The 14158-nt window shown below is 40.7% G+C and overlaps 2 protein-coding genes across 2 annotated transcripts in view; one reads left to right on the top strand and one right to left on the bottom strand.

Moving 5' to 3' along the window:
* The window catches only part of SNX18 (sorting nexin 18), a 258941-nt gene that overhangs the window by 5016 nt on the left and 239767 nt on the right, over positions 1-14158 (bottom strand). The window lies entirely within an intron of this gene.
* LOC139684591 (granzyme K-like) lies at positions 5720-12309 on the top strand. Its single transcript, XM_071580698.1, has 5 exons — positions 5720-5765; positions 6814-6928; positions 9044-9197; positions 11151-11417; positions 12148-12309. Exons 1-5 carry the CDS (start codon positions 5720-5722, stop codon positions 12307-12309), a joined length of 744 nt encoding a protein of 247 aa, XP_071436799.1.

The following is a 14158-nucleotide window of genomic DNA, read 5'->3' as shown; positions in this document are numbered from 1 at the left end:
GAACCTCAGGTGGCTTCCAGGTCAGAGATGAATTTTAGACCATTCCCCATTTGTGAGTTATCTGTGCTGTTCAGGAGACCCTCTGGGCCTTGGAATCTGATGTTTACTCCTTTCATCATCTGATCCTACATCATTAGCTTTTCATTGGGTGGGATCCATATAGCACTGAGTGTGTTTTAGTGGCCTAGATGTAAGGGCCATTTAGAGTGTTTTAGGGTTTTTCAGTCCTGTCTTCCAGTACAGAAGGCCATGGGTCTTCTGTAGATGCTGTGTCAGATTGCAAGCCCATGCCTATGTCTGGAAAACCCATAGCATCTCAAATGTCAGTAAAGGCCCAGTGTTCAGCAATTGAGTTGAGTCCTGAAAACTGTGTGGTTGGGCCCTGGAACAGGCTCCCCAGGGAGGAGGTCACAGCACTAAGCCTGACGGAGTTCAAGGAGCATTTGAACAATGTGCTCAGGCACATGGAGTGATCCTTGAGGCTGTCCCATGCAGGGCCGGGAGCTGGACTTCATTAATCCTCCTGGATGCCTTCCAGCTCAACATTCTAAGATTCTATGAATAAATCTTATTTAGATCCTTGCAAGGCCATAGTTCCTCATTTCCAAATACACACCTAAATAATAGAAATAATTTTCATTAATATTAAATAATTGGAATATCAAACATTCTATTACCTAACTAGATACATTCAGTGAAATGTCACTCTCACACATATTGGAAGATTTCTTGGAGACTTGAACTCCACTGCTGTCAATCTGTAGAAAGGACCTCCCCTACAGTCAGCCTGCAGAAAGCTTCTGTGTTCTAGCTGTGACATGTCTTGGAGCTTGGTCCAGCCTCATATGAGTTTTAGCTGTGGCAGACCTTGGGCAGACAGCTTGCTCAAATTCGCTGTTGCCTTCCCTTCTGGGACAGAGGGTAATTGTTGGGGATTGCTATGAAGAAGGCAAATGTAGATCTATTTTTAGAGATCCTGAAGGTCTTTGTGACTGATGTGTCTTTCTTGAGACATGGTCACCAGTGTGGCATGGTGAGAGGTCCATGCACTTGAAAAGATTTAAATTTTCTTTCATTTTCCTCCTCACTACTAGCACATCCTCTTTGGCTAGCATCAGAGGTGAATGGAGCTGCATCCAGCTGGCGGCCGGTCACTAGTGGTGTTCCCAGGGGTCTGTATTGAGTGCAGTCCTGTTTAACATCTTTATTGATGATTTAGATGAGGGAATTGAGTCCATCATCAGCAAATTTGCTGATGACACCAAGTTGAGAGGGAGTGTCAACCTTCTGGAAGGCAGGAGGGCTCTGCAGAGGGATCTGGATAGACTTGAGAGATGGGCTGATTCCAATGGGATGAAGTTCAACAAGGCCAAGTGCCGGGTCCTGTTGTTGGCCACAACAACCCCATGGAGTGCTACAGGCTGGGCACAGAGTGGCTGGAGAGCAGCCAGGCAGAAAGAGACCTGGAGGTACTAATTGACAGGAAGCTCAACATGAGCCAACAGTGTGCCCAGGTGGCCAAGAAGGCCAATGGGATCCTGTCCTGTATCAAAAATAGCGTGGCCAGCAGGACCAGGGAAGTGATCCTTCCCCTGTACTCTGCGTTGGCGAGGCCACACCTTGAGTGTTGTGTTCATTTCTGAGCCCGTCAGTTCAGGAAAGATACTGAGGTGCTGGACCAGGTCCAGAGAAGAGCAACAAGGCTGGAGCATAAGTCCTGTGGGGAGAGGCTGAAGGAGCTGGGGGTGTTTAGCCTGGAGAAGAGGAGGCTCAGAGGTGACCTCATCACTGTCTAGAACTACCTGAAGGGAAGTTCTAGCTAGGTGGGGGTTGGTCTCTTCTCCCAGGCACTCATCAATAGGACAAAGGGGCACAGGCTCAAGTTCTGCCAGGGAAAATTTAAGTTGGAGATCAGAAAAAAATGCTTTCCAGAGAGAGTAATCAGGCATTGGAATCGGCTGCCCAGAGAGGTGGTGGATTCACCATCCCTGGAGGTTTTTAAACTGAGATTGGGCGTGGCACTGAGTGCCATGGTCTGGTAAAGGGACTGGAGTTGGACCAAGGGTTGGACTTGATGATCTCGGAGGTCTTTTCCAACCCAATCGATTCTATTATTCTATGATTCTATGATCAGTTTGTAGTACTGCTGTTTTCTTTTTTTACAGTGTCCTCTTGTACACAGTATCACCAGGTATCAAAGGTACAATTCTTTCTTTTATCACTTATAAATACTTGCCAAAGTCTGATTTTATGACATTTTAATTAAAAGTCTTACCGTATTGAAGCTCTTTCCTCTCTGGACTATGCAAAGGTATGGTCAAGTAGAGCAGTTGTGAACAAAAAAATCCCTTACACTGAGACCTTCTTAAACTTAGAGTGCTACAATGATTCATCCCTGGAAACTCCTGTGTGAGATGAATTGTCTAGTAAAAGAGGTTTGCTATGTATCATCCTGTGTTTACCTGGTCTCTTTTCAAGGAAAGTCTATTTGGAATAAACAGACTAAAACATTAGTCAATGTTCCAAGATGTTGTTCAGGTAAATATACATAGGTAAATATATGCTTACCATCTAAACCTAAATTTTGTGTAAACCATGGATTTTTCCCCCCAATATCTAAATGTATTTCTATTTACTTCTAAATCCTACTTACTTTGAAAGATATTTTTTCTGTGAAATGTGATGCAATGGCTTGGCTTCGCAAATGCAGATTTGGGCAGGGCTCTCCCCACGTGGGTGTGCACTTTGAGCCTGTGCAGTGGATTTTTTAGGTGAGGCACAGCGTGCACAGAACTGGCCCCACCCTTTAACTCCTCAGGTTCATCTGCCACGGCCGAGCAAGCTTGGACAGTGACAGTGAAGTCCTCAGGAACAGAACCTACAGCCCCAGGTATTCTCAGGAGGTCTCCCATCCAAGTGCTAACTGGGGCTGACCCTGGTGAGCTTCTGAGAGCTGACATTTAACTGGCCTTATTTTTTTTTCCATAGGTATTAACATACTCATATGTCTTAACAAATCCCCACTAATTCTGAGAGATCCATTTAACAATTAGCAATGTGAAGTCTAAACTATTATTTAGTAACGACTCTTCACTTTCTGTGCAAGCTCTTTCTGAACAACCTCTCTGACTCTTCAAGTAATCCCTGATGGCAAGGGTATTAAGGATCAGAATGATATGCACATAAACAGCCTTAAATTTTGTACTCAAATGCTTTTGCCAGAGTGCCTCTTCAGCCTGCAACTCAGGTAGTTGAGGCTGAAAAAATGACATAAAATTTTAGGATGTGCAACAAGTTGGCTGAACTTCTTTGGTTATGGCAATAAGTTAATTTATAGTCAAGTTTAGAATTTATTGTCTGTTTGCACATAAAAGGAAACTTGAAAGCAAAACTTTCTTCATGAGACAAATTCTTTCCTTAGCTCCTTTGCTGCATACTCAATTGGTCTTGAAAAGGAGTGACATACTATAAGCAAAATGCTACACCCTTTCTCCCTACAGTGCCCACAGAGTATAGCCACTCTCTTAGCAGAAGTCATTGCATGAGTAAAAGAACAATGAGCCTACCCAGCTCCTACTTCCAGCCCTTGTTTTGGGGAAATTTCCTATTGGCCTTAAGTCCATGATCAGTGGATCACTTTCAGCTCTGTCCTTTACTGTGCTGAGGTCTTCTATTTCTTATCTCAATCTCAGTCATTTTGATTGTTTTGGTTCCACAGTGACTGTGTTGTTTCTTCCTTTATGCAGTTTTCTGTGATGTTAAAGGTGAGCACCAGGTGTGATGTTAGGACACAAGTTCAGGAAGCCAAATTAAACTGTACCTCTAAACCTTCCAGAGCTGCTGGTACCTGAGCTCAGCTGCAAGGCTGGGAAGGGAGGGTGGGACAGTGGTGCAGAGAGGTTGGTTGCCAGGAGCACAGCATGGCAGAGTTGTGATGCCTTCATTGTCTTCTCCTTGGTCTGCCCCAGCCCCAGCCCCACATGGTATGTTTGGACACTGGACACATCCCTCAGTGGCTGGGAGACAGACTCACAGGAGCTCTCTGGGGAAGGGACACAGCATATGCTTGGGCATACCTATTTTACTTTCTTCCATCATACCAGTGCCTTATGATACTTACCTGGTTGTCTTTTCTGCCTTAGATATTCAGCTTCCCATTTTTCAACTTGTTGCTGTGTGATATCACAGGAAAGTACAGTAGCAGAGAAATACAAGTTAACTCATCGAGTCCCCAAAGCCTTGAGGCAAATCAATGTTACTTCTATGAAGCTGAATGTACTTGGAAGAAAGAATCCAGCATTACATACTATGCTCTGGAAACATAAGCCTTCTCCTGTTTCCTATTTTGTCTCTTATGCTGCTTTCTAAGCTAGCTGTTTAGTGGGAGGGTAAAGTCATGAAGGACTCATACAAAATTATTCCTTTAGGACCCTTTTTGCAGAGTTATTCTCCAGTGGAAGAATAATTCCAGGATTAGATGGAGAATGTAGAGTGACTTTGGGGGAACTAGAGGTGGCTCTTTCAAGAGCTAATGAATTCTAAAAGTCATGTGTTTTCTTTTAAGTAAGTTTTTAAAGATCTTCTGAAACATGAATTGTGCTGTATTGTGTGCATGTTTTCGAACTTGGTTATAACTAGTCAGATTCTGTGCCCTAGAAATGTCTTTCAATGTTACAATCTCATTCAACAGTCTAGAGAACTGCCACTCTAACTCTTAAATAAAAATAAGAGCTAGCAATATTGGGCAAGTTACATTTCTGGATTCTTTCTAAAGGTACTGAATAAAATAGTAGGTTTTGTCAGTTCCTCACATAAGGGTAGTCTGGTTTTTTGTAGTGGTTTACCAGTAAGGTGTGCAAAATGTGAGTGCAGACACAGGGGTTTGCAATACAGAGGTGTCTTTCTCACCAATTCGGTTTGCATTTGACACTTGTATGCTCCAGGGTTTTCTCTATCTGAAACCTGCACCCTCAAAAGCTACTTCTAAGAAAATGCAAATTGCTCTGTCTTATGTGTGTGTAGCTTGTCTTTTATGTTCTGCATTCCTTAGTTCACCAAATAACTGATGTCTGCTGGTTCTCAGTGGCTCTTGTTAATTAACATATGAATATTTTTCTGTCTTTCAACTGAAGATGTTACCTGGGCAGTTTAATTCTCTGGAGGATTTACTGGCCCTTGATGTATCTTGGTCCACATGAGTGACTTTTGTATTCTATGCATCCTGAGTTTTCTCTGTCTTGATCCATGGCTTAGGAGTGACTTTACTCCACATGCCCTGAGTTTTCTCTCACACTACTGTGCTGTGAAGCTTTTTCTAGTGGCCCATGTGTTAAGATCTGGTTATTAAAATTATTAGAGAGGTGCCTGTGCCCAAATTAAGGTGCAAATGAGACCATATGCCCAAATCAATAGTATGGATTTTATTTAACAGCAAACATGAGGCACAGCGAGAGATAGAAGGAAATAGGAAAAAAAGGAGGGAAAGGGGAAGAAAGACTGACAGAGATAGATGAAGTAGAAAATGTATCACCGCTCCGTGGAATCCGACAGCATCCTCTGAGTCCTGTTCTTGTGGTCTTCTCAGTGGTGAGAGTCTTGCAAAACACAGAGTCCAATGGATTGATATACGTTCAGGAAATGTCTGGGCAGCTCTCCTGCTTAGGGGAAGTTTTACAGTCTCTTGCAACAGACTTTGGATTTGTTGCATTACTTGGATCACATGTGGTCCTCTGGTGCTGAAAGGCCTCAGGAACGAGTGGGGAGGGGTGCGTTTTTGGGGATCTTTGATGGTTTATGGCCCCCTCTCAGCTGCCTCTCACACAAATGTCCTCTGTGTACGTGGTCTTCCCAGAGAGGGGGGGTTTACTCCTATTTTGCGTGGAGAGATTTTGCCATTACACATCAAAAACCCTCCTCCTCCTCCATGCATCCAGAGCCCAGCTCGGCTGATCCTTAGCACAGCTGCTGAGTTTGGCTTTCTTTGTGGATACACTCCCCTTCTCTGAGCCTTGTTTTCTTCTCCTTAGACCTGACATCATTGAACAATAGCCTTATCTCAAGTTCTCATCAAAATCCTAATTCCAATCAGGAGGCATATTCGGGGGTGGGAGGTTGGAGGTCATGTTCTTCAGCAGTCACAGGTGGCAGTTGCTCCTTTGCAGTTTGAAAAAAAGACTTTCCGTGGTTTAGACAATAGTTAAGACATTGAAAATATTTAAGTCTCTCACAGCCATGTATTCATTCTCCCATTTTTTTTACCAGCTTGAAGATGGTCAGTTTCATTCTTCTTACCTATTTCTTTGCTGTTGCTGTTGCTTTTTTTTGTTTTATTTTGTTTGAAGTAAAAAATGTATGGAATTCCCTGAGACACACCTAGGGACTAGATTTTATTCAGGTTTTATTAGGGAATTCAAGAAACAGGTAGGCTTTAGGAAACCTGAGGAAAGGATCCTAAAGAAGCCAAGTTGCAGTTAAGTAACACAATATTAATGACATAAAGAAAAGATTCAAGAGAGGGAGCTATTAACAGAAACTTTTCCAACCTCAATTTCCTGTAGGGGATATATAAACAGAAAAGACTCCGTCCTATTTTACAGTGCTCTTGTCAGCAAATAGCGGCAGTTATGACACCCATTTGGTCTCCTGCTCTCCTGCTCTCCCTAACTGCTGTTATCCTACTGCCAAGATGTAAGTACTCTGTCTAAGGGTAAAAGGGGAAAAATACACAAATTCTCAATTCCTCTGGACAACATGTAATGTAATTGCACTTCTATTGCATTTCAGGTGGCTGCACGGACATTGTCGGAGGATGAGATGCGTGTCCTCATTCCTGGCCTTATATGGCTGCTCTCCAGAATAAGAATTTAACAGTTTTTTGTGGAGGAGCTCTTGTGGAAGAGCAATGGGTTTTGACAGCAGCGCATTGTCTGTGAGTATCTTAAAATGGAACAATTTTAACTTTTCATTGAGGTGGGGTGTGGTATGCAAGCCTGGAGTGAAGAAAGGTAGACATGGATCTTTTATGGATTGTTTAAAGCTGAAGTTCTTTCACTAAAATGATCCAAGAACTTGAAATTCTGTTTTAAGCTGCTGTAAACTACTGATCTGCATTGTGTACAGTTACTTTCTTTAGTCAGATCCTGACAATGTTGCAGGACACATATTGCACTGTTAAAAGACAATTAATTATTTATGCATCTGTAACAGCAATAAGCCTCAAGATACCCTGAGAGATGAAGCTGAATTAGATGGAAACACTATTCCTCCCATTTTAAGTGACCCAAGATCACAAAATCAGAATGTCACTCAGGGCTGTGACAAGGATCCTTGTCCTTTTGTCAACATAAACGTGAGCACAACCACCTCTTCCCCAGGTGAGATATCCCGAGGTCAGCACTGCTGTTGAACTGCTGACTCAGAGTAAGGAGGACATCTACTGTCCATGTTGGGAAGTAAAAAGCCCTATTTTTGTTAAAAGTTTCTCTGAATTGTATTTTAATTCTCCAATTTAATCTTCTTATTTTGATTATCTGAAAGCAAACCAGTTACAATATACCTGTTCAAACCTGACCTCCTTAAACACAGTGTGGTGAGCCTTCTTTCAGGAGTTCGTCTGAAGCAGAGGACACAGCTCCTTCTGAGTCACTTTGACTTTTGCAATTCTTTATCTGAATCAGGTTTGGTTTTAAGGGTAGAAATTTTCACTTCTAGCATATGCTGTTTTGGAAAGTTACATAAACCCCCCAAATCTTCCTTTTTTGAATTAAGGAGCTTTTTAATGGGAGCTGGAGTCTCTTACTCCCCTCACGCCACGCCAACCCCCCACTTCCCTGTGGCCCCCCCCCCTCCCCCCGTGTCTGCCTGCTCTTAATAGGTGCAATTGTAATGCATTTATGACTTCCTAACCAATTAATCTTGCATGTTAATCACTTCTGAAACAATTTTTGTCTTGGACAAAATTGTATTAATTCAGCAACATGAATTTTTGTGTGGTTTGTGAACAGCCTGTTAGAGCTTCAGAAACAAAGTTTTTAAAGTCTTATCTAATTCCAGCTGAGCAAGTGTGTTTTGTAGATAAAAAGAGAAACTTTTAGACTCCAGTACTGTCTTTGCAGCTGTTTTCATAAGCAAACTTTTGCAAGGAAATGAATTAGATCTTTCAGTGATATATGCAGCTTTAATGAAGAAAATAGCTTTTTGGCTTGAATAAGTTGACCTGTGTATAGTGAGATTCTGTTCTAAAGATGAAGCGCAGGAGACCAGCACTATGCCTTCTTCAATATCAGATTATTAGGTTGCATTATGTTTAGCAGGCCAAAATGGAGAAAGACAATCCTAATAAATACATTTCTGATGACACTCAGAGAGCATGGGATAGAGGAGGATTTATGAGTAGCTTAACTCTTAACTGCTTACTGGCAGGAAATGGACATATAACTCTGGATCTTAGCATTCCCCCTTTTTCTTTAATACTTTGTACTGGAGTGTCTTGAGTTAGGCAGCACATATCCTTCTTCCTTAGTATGCTGAATCCTGAGTTTAGTGAAATTAAGGACAAAACTTCTATTAATATTAAAAATGTTCACTTTGGCAGACTGCTTACCTGTAGACATAATGCTCAGAAGAAATATTGAGTATTGATGTATGTTCTGATGTACTACTGATGTAAGCAAGACAACCTACATGCATGTTCCTACAAGCATGTTTCAGTCCTTTGCAGGATTAAACCATAAATCCAAAGGTAATTCTCCTTAAAAAGCTGGAAGGCTTTTCCATGAAATAATTACAAACTGAAAATCTTTAAAGGTCGGTCATCATACAATTATTCCACCAGACTATATTTACACTGAAGAAATACCACTTTGTAGAGAAAATACAAGCTCATGTCAAAACATTGAAAAGAACAATATCCTTCCCTGTGTTTTAATCATGTTGTTATAAAATGAAATTTTTAGTATCTTGTTATGTGTCTTTTGATTATCCTGAAAGATGTTTCTCAGTTCGTGTAGTGACTTTCTCTCCCTGTACTTACTTTAAATTACAGTTTCAACAAATCAAAACATACAGTTGTTCTTGGAGCCCATCAACCATCAACCATCATAAATGAGACAGAACAGCAGAGATTTAAGGTTATACGTTCCTTTCGTAATCCTCAGTATGACAGCTCTTCCTTTGAAAATGATATAATGCTCCTCAAGGTATTATGTTAATTATTGTTGTATTATTATAAAAAGAATTTTGCTGATGATCATTTTGGCTGATCTTTGATATTGAAGAGTACATTGGTTAGATAGCATAATATCACAGAACACCCTGCTTTTGGTTGTACTGATCTAGGAGCACTGTTACGGTGAGCACACATGATATTTCAAGCCCAGTGTTCTCCAAAAATCCCTTTAACCCACTCACTGCAGCAACCCACCCAAAGCACATTCTTCAGTAATTTTTCAAATGCAGTGCTGAAGTGATGTGTGCAATGGAGTCTGGGTCACACCTGGATCCCAAAATTATATGTTGTGCTGGACTAAGTGAAAATGGAGATGAAACTTACCATTAATTCTTTGGGGTAACTAGGTGAAGTAAAAGTAGGAGTAATACAGGACGCATGAATTCAGCTCTAGGAGCTTGGAGTGGTCACCAAGTGAAGGAGGCTCAGGACAGTGCAGAGCAAAGCATGAAAAAATATCCTCGCCGACATCAACATTCAATGCCAAAGTGGGGCAGGGCTGAAAGAATTTACAGGGAGGTGTCCCTGTCCATGGCAGAAGGGGATTTGGGCCTAGATGATCTTTAAAGTCCCTTCCAACTCTCAACATTCTATGATTCTATGACTCTATGATTTGAACCTGGTTTCTAGAATTTAGATGACATCACCAGCTTGAAATGACAATGTCACAGGGAGGAAGCTAACAGTGTCTCCTTCTGTAAGCAGCTGGAGCACTTACAGGCATCTGTCCAAGTAACTGATCACTGCCCAAGTACGAGGAGTTCTTTCTCCCAAATGTTAGTGAGTATTTTCTGTCTCCTTCATTGCAAAGGTAGACAGGTCCTTTTCACTGGCTGCTGCTGTGACCACCAGTGACATGTCAGGAGCACCAGGTTATTTAGGAACACAGAGCCAAAATGAACTGCTGGGAAGTAGTATTTCTAGAGCCAAAGGTTACAGCTCCCTTCCAGAATGATATTGATACCATAAAATCCTTTGAATTCGACAGAGAAGCAGGGATAGTATTAGTACCAGAGCTCACTTCCCATCTCTACACTTCTGCTGTAATGGAGTACTAAATGACTTGGAAAACTTGGATAAACTTTCCATCTTTGGAAACTTCTAGCAGCTCTGGCAATAATAACCATAAATTTGGGTTTTTTTATTAATTTATGATTTGTTGGAGTGCATTTTTAAAATGGCATAAAGCCAGAATTGTTTAACTGACAACCATACAGCAACCTGTGAAATAAATCATAGTGTAGTGATCGTAAGACAAGATGTCTGTTCAGCGGCTGTGAGCCCTTGCTAAGGACATTGAGCATATATGTTGGTATTTGGCTGTGTTTTGATTTGCAGGTTTAAACTGGCATCTGCTGAAAGAGAAATCTGTCAGCTAAAGGCCAACACAACACAGATAGTTTGAATCATTTAGACCTTTTAGAAACTCTTAGTGAACAAGATCATTTGTGTGAAGAAGTTGAGATCTAATTTTCCCTCAATTATGCTGCTGTTGTCATGTCTAATTTGTTATAGTTTTTGTTTTCATCTTTGTTACCGCACCATGCTTTCAGACTTTTCTGCCAGTCAAGCACCACAGTCTGATCTTAAGACCAAAGTTCAGTGGCAAGTTAGGCACTTGACTGGAACGTAGATCCAACAGCCAAATTCCATGTAGGTTTTTAACTTCCTACCATATTCAAAGGAGACTGGCCTTGAACTCGCTACTGCTGCCATAGATAGGGAATTTTGTTACAATCACCAGAGAAATTCTTTTGAATTTGCAAAAGGACAAGCAAACTCTGGATCAGTTCCTAAATACTGGAAAGCAGTTTAAAGGGAAATATTGGTAAAATGAGACTAGATGACATTTGAAATTAGATTTATACTTCCCTTCCTCTTGGCATAAGAAAGCCAAGAGGCTTTTTTTTCTTTTTCTTTCCAGCTGAGTGGTGCTGCAAAGCTGAATAAGTATGTGAAACGTTTGCCTCTGCCTGACTCTTTTGAAGATCTGAAACCTGGCACACGCTGCAAGGTGGCTGGCTGGGGAGTCACATCAACAAGATGGCAATCGAAATATCTTCAGAAGGCAAAACTTAAAATTGTCAGTAGAGAAAGCTGCAACAGCAAATATGCCAATAAGCCTAAAATAACCAACAACATGTTGTGTGCTGCAGAGGAAGATCCTCGTTGTCTCAGAGATGCTTGCTGGGTAAGTTACAAACAGGAGGGAATGTATATTTAACAATGGTTTGCTTTTCACTAGGAACAAAGCAGTCTAGACATCTAATGAGGTTGATCATGTTCAAAGTGATTTTAAACACATTTCTAAGATACTTATTGTTATGAAAGAGGAATGTTAAAACTTTGATAAGTTTAGGTCCATGTGCTTATCAGGATCAAGAGTATGGGAATTTGAACCTGGGATTATCTGTTAACTTCAGGTACATTTCTTTAGCTATGGTGCTCTCCTCAGGCACCACCTGTAGTTTATGAGAAAAAAAGAAGAGCTTTCAGGGTCTGAATCATGTGATCCTTTCTAGAAGTCAAAATCTGGGTAGTACAGAATTAACTGTACACTCAAAAGGGCTTATTTGGATCTTGCTTTTGATGCCTTCTGTGCCAAGTCCTGAAGGGACAATTGCTGTAGAAGTGAGAATCGATTTATAACAACAATAAAAAATACATTTTGAATAGAATTATGATAGCATTCTGCTGGTGTACAACATTTACATCAAAGGCTCCATCAGTCTTGATAAACAACCTCTCCTTATACGTCACCCAACTTCCATGAACTGATGTAAACCAACTGATCTATTGCATAAGTTGGAAAACCTTAATATCAACATTTTCAAATATGTTTATGCACTGCTGGTAGCACTGCATGCTCCTCTGAAAAACAATGAACACACAACGAGAATGCCTTCTGTTTTGTCTTCCAGGAGGATTCAGGTGGGCCGTTAATCTGTGCTGGTCGATACAGTGGCATCATTTCTTTTGGAAGAGGATGTGGAGAAGGAGGCATACCTGGTGTTTATACACGACTGACTAAAAGCTATATTAACTGGATTAAAAAAACAATTTCCTGTCACAGAGATCCATGAGACATTCAAGAGTATTTTCATAAATACTGTGCTGTTCTTTAGAGCTGAATGCTGCTGCTTTAATGTGCCACCTTTAAAAAGTACCTCCCAGTTTTACAGCTTTGCTAATGCCACCACAGCTTTATGAGAGCAGTTAAAAATATCCACTTTCATGCAGATAACACATTTACTAATCTTTAGTAGGAAACTGCCTCTCAGAAAATATAATTTGTATTAGACTTTACTTGTTAGTAGGATGGGAAAGTACCGTTCACCTTATTCACTGCACTTTGGATAAGGTAACATTTTTAATGTGTACTTACTGAAAAATTAAATTTCAGACTGATAATGAATGAGAATTGCCCCACAATTCTGTACTTTATTAGCACCTGTGAGAACACATGGTGTAAGGATGGCTGATTCTGCAGCCAGGGACTGGCAGAAGAAAGGTCCATGAAATAGCAGTGTTGGCTAAAGGAGGTGACCACTGGTGTCACTCACTGCTGAAACCACTGCTGAGTTGGTTCCCAGAACTGATCTCAACAAAACCAAAAATTTTAAATGTTCAAATATTTCTCCATGATGCTATTAAAAATAAATACTTCATTTTACCAAATATTTAATAAATATTTCTTAAACTAAATTCAATTTCAAAGAGTTAAAATATTAAACAGAGAAACAGTTTCCCAATTAGTCTTCATTATGAGGCATAAAATCAATTTTTCTCTTGTTTTCCCTTGATTTTTTTTGAGATCAAATCAACTAAATCATCTCTTCTCACAGTTTGTTTCCTGATCTCAGCCTTTCAGTTAATAGTTTGCTGAAAAACATATAAATACTGGTTGTAACGTGAGTAATTATAGTTCCTATCTAACATCTGTCAAAACAAACAGTTCTTTTGTTATGGGTTTCAACAGACTTGTAATAACAAAAGGACCTGCTGTGTTTCTGAAGAAATCTGTGGTTAGGTTGTGTACTCCATTATCTTCCAAAACATTCTGCTGGTCTTTTTAACCAAAAGTTCTGAAGTGACTATCTGCAGACTTTCTCTGCTTCTGTGGCTATTGCATTAAGATGTACTGAATACTCTAAACTTTGCAATGTTTCAGAGGCATGAATAAATAACTCCAGCAGAACAACATACTGGCCTTGTTTATTGACCAAGAGACGTGTCACTGCTCAGGGGAGAGCAAGTCCTGCCTCATAAAGGCTGTGCAGGAAAGGGCACCACAAAGCTGGCTTTGTAGCTGGACGTGGTGCACTAAAACTGCCACTATGGTGGATGGAGGCTTAGATCCAGCCCTCACTGAAGGTCATGGGAGGGAAGATCTTAAAAGATATCAGTGAGAATTGGCTCAAGACGAATACAGTCAGAACTGTGAAAAACTGAGGGGAAAAAAGGGGAAAAGATATAAAAGTGGAAAGAATAATTTACTCTTGTTCATATTTTTCATCTGGGGGGCTCAGAAAATGTAAAAGCAAAATAGTCCCTTTAACCTTCGTGAAATTAATGACAAGAGACTTTTCACACCTTGAAGCCCAATAACAATTAATTGGTGTTTAACTTGACAAATGCAAAATTTTCACACCCTCAGTTATATGAACAGTGGCTGTATCTCAGACACTGGTGGGAAATAGTGAATGATGAAATCTGGAAACCAGAAACCGCAGCAGGTGAATTACAGTTCAGATGTAGGGTTTTATCTGTGTGATCTCCCTTAATTACTTCATTTACAACTTTTTGTTTATGGGTGATGTAGAGGTAGAAACATGTTATTGCCAGATCCAACTGCCTCTGCCCAGTCCCCATGACTCCTTCACTCACTCACTCACTCACTCACTCACTCACTCACTCACTCACTCACTCACT

The sequence above is a fragment of the Pithys albifrons genome, chromosome Z (genome assembly GCF_047495875.1).
Source record: "Pithys albifrons albifrons isolate INPA30051 chromosome Z, PitAlb_v1, whole genome shotgun sequence".
Lineage (NCBI taxonomy): Eukaryota > Metazoa > Chordata > Aves > Passeriformes > Thamnophilidae > Pithys > Pithys albifrons.
Note: the sequence above shows the minus strand (reverse complement) of the source record. Positions and strands in the feature narration are given on the sequence as shown.